This window comes from Chelonoidis abingdonii, chromosome 16, assembly GCF_003597395.2.
Source record: "Chelonoidis abingdonii isolate Lonesome George chromosome 16, CheloAbing_2.0, whole genome shotgun sequence".
NCBI lineage: Eukaryota > Metazoa > Chordata > Testudines > Testudinidae > Chelonoidis > Chelonoidis abingdonii.
Genome location: NC_133784.1, coordinates 5801607 through 5809718, shown reverse-complemented (window position 1 = coordinate 5809718; position 8112 = coordinate 5801607). Strand labels below are relative to the sequence as shown.

Genomic DNA, 8112 nt, shown 5'->3' with positions numbered 1-8112 from the left:
GGCACCGGCAGAGCTGGGGGAGCCCAGGGCCAGGCTGGCAGGGGCTGTGGGTTGGGAGTGAGGGGCACCGGCAGAGCTGGGGGAGCCCAGGGCCAGGCTGGCAGGGGCTGTGGGTCAGGAGCAAGGGGCACTGGCAGGGCTGGCGGGGGCAGCAGTGTCTGTGCTTTGCCCCAGCACTGTGCAAAGGGCTCTGAGCGCCAGGTGTCCTGAGCCGACTCTGGGGACCCAGCCCGACGCTGCTGAGAAGCTGCCACCTTGTGGCCATGTGGGGGCAGGATGCCCGGGGGAGACTCCGCTTGCCAGGGGACTGTGGGTGAGGGGCTGCCGGGGGCTCCCTGTTCTGCACAGGGGCCCAGCCCAGGCCTGGCCGAGTGCGGGGTCCCATCCTGTTCCTTGCCCCCCAGGCGCAGATCAATGACACGCTGCAGCAGATCGAGGATGCTCAGACCTTCCTAGACACCAGGATTGCACAGATCATCAGCAACGTGAGCCCCTCACGGCTCTTCCGGGGAGGGGAGCCTCGGACGAACACCCCACGGCTTCGGGGGCCCTCCCCTCTCCCAGGGCTGTGCAGCCGGACACAGGACTGGGAGGAAAAGCCCTGCCTCTGCCGTGGGGCTCCCTGCACCCCCCAGCTTGGGGGCAGGGCACTGGGAGGGTTCTGACCCCCTGGGGTGGGGATGTGTGGGGTCACAGCACAGAGCCGTCCCCTGTCCCAGCAGAGACCTGAGCCCACTGGGGGGTTCCACCGCCCCCACCCCCCCAGCCACCGGGAGCACGAGCTGGTCTGAACTTTTAATACTCTCATTCCGCCTCAGCCCCAATCCCTGGGGGGATCCCTGAGCCCAGGCTCCCCACTGAGGGCCCTGGGTGCAGCACCTCATCCCTGTCCCCCTCCCCCAGGAGAGCCGGGTCTTTCTGAACACGCTGCTGGGATACTTCAAGTCCTACATCGACTGGGCGAAGAGCACGGTGAGTGGCACCCCGACTGCGGGGGTGGGGCACTCTCCTGCCCCCGGGCACAGGGGAGAGATGGGCACTGCCAGGGCCCTGCCCAGCCTCACTGTCTGTGTGTCCTCGTGCACCCCGAAGCCCTTGTGTGCTCTCACGCTGCCCCCGACGCCTGGCACTGCAGGCTGCCACAGACTCCACTGAAGCATCTTAGGGACGCTAACGAGCTGAGCCTCCCGGTGCCCTGGGGGCAGGGTGGGCTGCAGTTATCAGCGCTGTTTGGGAAACTGAGGCACTGAGAGAGGCAGGGCCTTGCCCTGGGCACACAGCGAGTTGTGGCCACCGGGGGTTCCCTCTCCAGCTGGGCAGACCCAGGCTGCTGGCACTTCCCTTCCTCATTCCAGGGCAGCTCTCCTCTTGCCTGGGGGGTGGGGGAGTGATGGGGGGGCTCTGGGGGATCCCTGCCCGTGGTGGCGGGTTGGGAAGGGCAGGGGCATGAGGTGGGTGGGCCCATGCCTGACATGGTGCTGACGGGCCGCGTCCTTGTCTGGTTCTGTCCCCAGCTGACGGGAGAGGTGGGGCTCTGCGGGCCTGTGGCTAAGACAGTGGATGTGGCTGTGACCGTCGCCTGCAGTTACGTGGTGGATTCCCTGGTGAGGGGGTTGGGGGGTGGTGCTGGGGGGCAACGGTTTTGTGGGAGCTGGGCAGAGGGTGCTGTGTGGGGTGTGTGGCACTGGGGAGCCGGAGGGAACTGGGGGAGTTACACAGGGGCTTTGCGTTCCCGACGTGCCCTGGGGTGAAACTCCCAGCTCCCTGATGCTGCTGGGCCTGGCTGGGTAAGGAAAGTCCCACAGGATTTGCTGGGTCTGGGCCCTGGGGGGCCCTGAATGGCCCCCTGACTCCAGCAGCACGGCCAGGCCCTGCCGCCCCCGTGGGAGCTGGGCACCAGGCCCTGGCTGTCGATTTGGGAGGGGTTCAGTGCTCACGCGCCCTGCTGCCCCTTTCTCCTGCCCATCCCTGGGGGTGAGAGCAGCCGCTCTGGTGCCAGGCTCTCCGACCCTGCGTGCAGGAGGCACAGCTGTTCACTGACTCACCCTGCTGGCTGGATGAGGCAGGTCCCATCCTCTCCCCCATGCTGTGCTCATGAGCCAGCCCAGCCCCACGGCTCCAGCCCCAAGCTGAGGAGGGGAGGTCCAGCCCAGGAGGGGGCTGCTGGGTGGGCGCTGATGGCTGGGGGTCTCTCTCCCCTGCCAGAACGGCTTCTGGTTCAGCCTGGGCTGGTGCACGATGTTCCTGCTCCCCGGCCTCATCCTGGCCGTGCGACTCGCCAAGTTCTACCGGCGCATGAAGATCGCGGACATCTACGAGTAAGGAGCCTCCTGCACTCCGGGGCGTGTGAGCACGTCGACCCCCCCCACCACAGCCAAGCCCCCGCCAAGGCGCACCCCCTGCCCTAACTCCCCTTACGCCACCCCCACGGCCACACACTAAATCCAAGAACCAAAAGGAGACCAAAGTATCACAGCCCTCAGGAGACGAGACTATGATGTGCCCAAGAAGGTCCAATTTTGATCGAGTCCGACCTCCTGCACAACTACCAGGAGTCCGACCTCCTGCACAACTGCCCTTCTACCTGACCATTGCCAACTAGTTCTCCTGCACAACTACCTTTAGCAAAAAAATCGTGCTGCTTTTATGTGTATGTGAGCTGATATTAAGTGTTCTCTTGCTCTATCTCATTATTTGTCGTGACTTGGTCTCTCACAGATGAGATGGCAGATGTCATGTACATATCAGGGAGATGTAAGTCTGAGCTTCATAGGTCAGATACAGATTTTTANGCCTCCCCTATGGCCAACCCCTCCCCACGGCCGACCTCCTGCCCTAACCTCCTCATGCCCCCACCACGGTCGACCCCCCCTGCCCTAACCCCCTTATGCCTCCCCTATGGCCAACCCCTCCCCACGGCTGACCTCCTGCCCTAACCTCCTCACACCCCTACCACGGACGACGCCCCCGCCACGGCCGAGCCCCCACCCTAACCCCCTCATGCCCTCACCATGGCCGACCCCCTCGCCACAGCTGAGCCCCTGCCCTAACGCCCTCTTACCCAGCCATGGCTGAGGCCCTGCCATGGCCGACCCCCCCGCCCAACCCCTCTTACTCCCCCCCACAGCCAAGACCCCGCCACGGCTGAGCCACCACCCTAACCCCTCACACAAACCCTAGGGCCGACCCCCCGCCCTAATCCCTCACAGCCCTGCCACGGCCGACCCCTGCCACAGCTGTGCCCTCACCATGGCCAACCCCTCGCTACGGCCGAGCCACCGCCCTAATCCCCTCACACCGCTGCCATGGCCTACCCCCCCCTCAAACCCCTTCATGGCCCCTGCCATGGCCCCTGCCCCAACCCCTCTCACGCCCCCCCCGCCCCGGCTGACTCCTGCCTGCGCCCAGCCCCACACTGTGCCTTGGAGCTGTCTGTGAATTCACCCTGGCCCCCCCGTGCCACGGGCTGGTCCCCTCCCACGTGACCCCAGCAGCACAGGGCTCGTGGGCCCCCCATCTAGCCTCACCGCTGCACCTGGGAAAGGGGTGAGGGAGGAAACGTGGCTGCTGTGCAAGTGGCAGATTCATGGGCTTCTGCCCATGGCCTGCAACACAGCGGGGCCACAGAACCAACCCTTCCTCCCGCAGGCACGGAGTGGGGCCAGCCCTGCCCAGGGTTTCCTCCGAGCGCCTGCACGTCCAGTCCCCGGGCAGCTGTGGCTGTATGTGGGGCTGCCCGTGGTCCCACTGGTGCCCTGCCCCTTTGCGCTCTCTAGGCAGGGCTCTCTGGCCTCCGCCAGCCCCTGCACCTGCTCACGGGTCCCTGGAATCGGGGGAACCTGGCCTGAGTCAGCCCCTGGAGACGTGGCGGGGGGACCTTGCTGGGTTCACTTCCTCCTGGAGTTCCTTCCCCCATATCTGAGCCAGACGGGGATGTGGTATTGGGCTGGCCCGAGGCGGGAGAACCAGAACCCCTCGGCTGGCCACGGCCCAGAACAGCCCAACACCGACGGCTCAGGTCTGGGGTGAGGAGCCGGCGGGGCCGGGCCACCCCAGGGATTCCTAGGGCCGGTCTCCCCTCCCCTCCCCTCGAGGCCCCTGTGAGGGCACCAGCTGTGACTGGCCCTTGGCAGCCCTCGCTGCCCCAGTGGGGCTGGCAGGGGCTGGTGCTGGCCCAGGTGCTGTGTGGGGGCTGATGCTGGGGCCCAGGTTGCGCAGGAGAGGCCAGGCCCTTCCCCTTCCGGCCCGGAGCTGTCCAGCTGGGTCCCTCCAGCCCAGCCCACCCTCCCTGAGAGCTGGGGGGTACGTGCCCCAGGCCGAGGCCCGGTCGGCGGGGCCCTGCCTTGTGCTGACCAGCTGCCAGTGCTGTGGGGCGGGAGGTGGGGAGTGCGTCCATCCCCACTGACAGCCTTCCTCTCTCCCGCTAGGAGCAACGGGGAAGCCCTGGAGATGTAAGTACCTGCACTGGCTCCCTCTGCATGGCCGGGGGTGAGGGTGGCGCTGCCAGGGGGTGAGGGCTGAGCAGCGGGGGACTCGAGGGGCTGAGATCGGGGGCCTCGAGGGGCTGAGAGCAAGGATGCTGATGAATATCTCAGAGGGGCGCCCTGGGGTGTGGCGGGGCCGACGGGCAGGTGTTGGAGCCCCTTGCAACAGGAAGCAGGGGGCTTGTGGGGGTGCTGGGCTGGTCCCAGCGTGTGGGGGACAGGGGGCCCCCGAGACCTGTGCACCTGAAGGCCCCAGGCGCCCCCGAGGTTCATGGGCACCGTTCACCAAGGAGGCTGCACCAAGGGGCATGGCTGCAGGTGCTGCATGGGCACCGTCCCAGCTCCCGCGCGGCAGGGCCCAGCACGTCGGGGTGGGCAGAGAGGCCATGCTCTGCCTGGCCCTGGTGAGGAATCTCAGGCAACGTCCCTGGGCATTGCAGCCTGTGGGGCCTGTCTCAGCCTTCGCCCGGGGCCCAGCCTGTGCCTAGCCCCAGCGCTAGGGACGTCCTGCCTTGGCCCCTCTGCTTTGAGGGGAGCTTTGCCCTGGGCGCTGGGGTGATCCACCCCCTCTGCTTGGTTTTACAGGTCTCCATCTGCAACGCAGTTTAAAATCCCCCGGGTGGAGATGAGGAAGTAGCAGGCGCCCCACCTGCACCCAAACCGGCCCCGGCCTCGAGCCCCCGCGTGGCTGCTGCTGAAGGGATCATGGGGCGGCCACCCACTGATCTGATTGGATGCCTGGACTCCAGGGGCTGAACCAGCCAATCTGCTGTGCTGGCTCCACCAAGCCCCACCTTCCCCCTCATTTGTTCAGCCAATCACAAGACTTGCCTGAGTGAGAGCCATCCTGCTTCCCGCCCCCATGGCTATGTCGTGGTACATAGCCCCTGCACTGCACCGCAAACCCAGAGCCGATCGGCTGGGAGAGAAGGGGGGAAGAACCCAGCAGCCCCTCCCCCTACAATCACCATGGGGGTTCGCTGGGGGTCTAACATAAAGGCTGGGAATCCCACTATAGGGGCACGCCTCGTTGCGATGGAGCAGCACTGAGGGGCTGGGCCAGGGCAGGTGGCTGGCCACGGGGTGGAGGGAACGGGGCACCCAAGCTCGAAGCAGCCCCATGCCAGAGAGGCCCTGCGTGTGCAGCCATGTGCCTGAGGTGTCCTATGTGAGGTGGGCGCCTGTCTGTGTCCCCAAGCACCCGTGTCCCAGACAAGAGGGCCTCAGTGCCCCATTCCCCTCCCAGTCTAGCCCCCAGAGCACAGTGGGCTGGGGTGGGTGCCGGCTCAAAGCAGGGCCACTGGGGGCAAGTGCAGAACATCCTGGCAGCAATCGCTGGCACTGATATTAGCAGCCCCCCCGTGCTCTGGGGTGCCCTGCTCTGTGGCTGGGGAGCAGAGCTCGCCCCGGGCCGGGTGCCCTGCGATTAGGGGGTGGCCCTGCACCCTCCTGCCTGCCCGTGAAAGGAGCCCCTGGCTCTGTGCCCATGCCCTGGTCGGCCACGCTGTGCAGACGCTGATTATTTATTTTTATACCAAGGGGAGTCGCTGGCTGACACGGTGACGTGCTGTCGAACCAATAAAGTGTGTGTGCTGCAGACAGACGCCCGGTACTTCCCAATGGCCGAACGGAGAGAGCCTGGCAAAGGGGGTCCCTGGAGCCGTGTGGGCCCAAGGGCTGGCGGGAGGAATGAGGGAGGGGTCTGGGGGGCCCCTGAGGCCCCCCCCTTACATTACAGAGGACACCCCAGTCCATGCTGCTGAGCCAATCTACCCCAGCCCCCGCTCACGGGTAGGGCCCTCCCCGGTAAGGGGCTATTGTTGTAACGGGTGAGCCCTTCCTGCCCCAGACCTGAATTCCCGGGGGCGGGGGGTTGCCAAAGGAAAGCCAGCTAGCCCCGTCCGAGCTGCAGGGGATGCTGTGTCAGGGGTCATCCCCGGTTTCAGAACTATGGGGTGGGGGTGAGGAATCCGTGTAGCCCAGCAGGCAATGCCCTGCATGGGCTCACGGGACTGGGCCCGACCTAGCTGGGGACAAGCCCCACGCATGTTCCCCCCTCGGGGGGCTGGTGGTGAGGAAGCTGCTGCTGGACTGTGGCTCCAGAGGGCCCCCGCAGGCCATGCCCACAGGCGCTCGGTTCAGGTTTGTAATGTAGACTAGGCTGGCCTGGGGCAGTGGCAGGGCGAGGCCTGGCCCAGAGCATTGGAAGCAGGGTCCCTGGAGTGGGGGGCACGGCTCGGGGCCAGCCCTTGCTGGGGCAGTGGAGACACTGGTGTCTGTAGCAACAGGCAGCCGCTGCCTTGCCTTGCCTGGGAAGCTGGTGCCCGACTGCCTCCGGGGGCGGGGGCTGGGTCCCTTCTTGGGAGTGGCTCCCCCAGCCGCTTTCCCTCTCCCAGGCAGAGCCGTGCTGGAGCCCAGCCCCTGCCAGGCCTCGTGGGGCTGGGTGCAGAGGATTGTGCTGCGATTGGCAGCGGTAACGCCGCCGTGGCCCCAAGCCGAGTGAGCGTTGGGACTTCCCCCCTCCATGCAGCTGGCAGCCCTGGGGGCTGTGTGCATGGGTTTCTCGGGCAGTGGCAGATTCTGCTTTTATGTGGGGTGGGGGATGTCCCATCGCAGCGGAGGAGCAACGAGCACCTTGCAGAAGAGGAAAATGTGGTCGTGAAACCACACCAACAGGCGGGCCCCAGAGCTGCCCTTCGCCTGCCCTCAGCTGGCCTCCAGTTCACAGGGCCTGGCCCAGGCCTCTGTACCCGGGTAATGGATGCAGCAAGGTCTGATCGAGCAGGATCCCTGCTGCCGGAGTCATGGCTTGTTCTAGCCCGAGCTGCGGAGCCCACGTGTGCGGAGGCCCCTGGCAGCGTTCGGCCCTTTCCATAACTGGATCAGAAACAGCCCCCGGGAGGACCAGGCATTAGTCCCCGTGTGGGCAGGGGCCAGTCTGTCTCTCTGGCACCCATCCAAGCACCAGAGACCCCAAGCAGGCCCAGGAGCAGTATCCAGCCCATTGGACTCTCCCCCTGCAGCCAGGAATTCCACAGCCCCCCAGAGCCACGGGGGCAGCTGCCTGCTGCCTTGGCCTGCGGAATCTCTGGGGCAGCCCCTGGCACAGAGCCACCCTGGCTTGGAGGGGATGGACAAGGGGGCCCTTGGGGGATTCTCTCTAACAGGGCCCAGCCCCAAAGCCGCCTTGGGGACAGCCCTGCCCAGCTTTGGGAGCTTCAGCCACCCTGCTGAGCCTCCCTGGCCTGATGTGGGGGGTCCAGCCCCCTGGGACGTGAAAACCGCTATTGCAGGCCCCCTGCACAGATTGCATGGGCCTCTCACTGGCTAGGCTCTAGCCTGGTGGGATTGGCCCGGCTGGAGAGGGCTCCAGCAGGCTGGCCCAGCTCCGCCAGCGGCAGGGCACGGGAGTCAAAGCTGTTAGAGAAGGATGCCCTTGGAGGCAGGTGCCAGGGAGGACTGGGTCCGCTTGGCTTTGGGCTGATGATAAGGAGAGACCTACAACCCCCTCCCTCCACCCGGCCTCTCATCCTGCGCTGGGCATGACCCAGTAAGGGGCAGTGGGGAGAGGACCACGTTTCTGGGGTGTGGAGCCCACTGGCCGCCAGCCCCAGCCGCTTTCTGCTGC

The 8112-nt window shown here is 66.3% G+C and overlaps 1 protein-coding gene across 1 annotated transcript in view; it reads left to right on the top strand.

The window, feature by feature from the left end:
* The window catches only part of LOC116823475 (prominin-1-A-like), a 38172-nt gene extending 32091 nt beyond the window's left edge, over window positions 1-6081 (top strand). The window contains exons 19-24 of the mRNA XM_032778042.2: window positions 405-485; window positions 904-972; window positions 1515-1604; window positions 2206-2318; window positions 4428-4451; window positions 5070-6081. Of these exons, the coding sequence (XP_032633933.1) occupies window positions 405-485; window positions 904-972; window positions 1515-1604; window positions 2206-2318; window positions 4428-4451; window positions 5070-5121 (429 nt within the window). The 3' untranslated portion in view covers window positions 5122-6081. The remainder of the gene's footprint in view (window positions 1-404; window positions 486-903; window positions 973-1514; window positions 1605-2205; window positions 2319-4427; window positions 4452-5069) is intronic.
* The last annotated feature ends 2031 nt before the right edge of the window (window positions 6082-8112 follow it).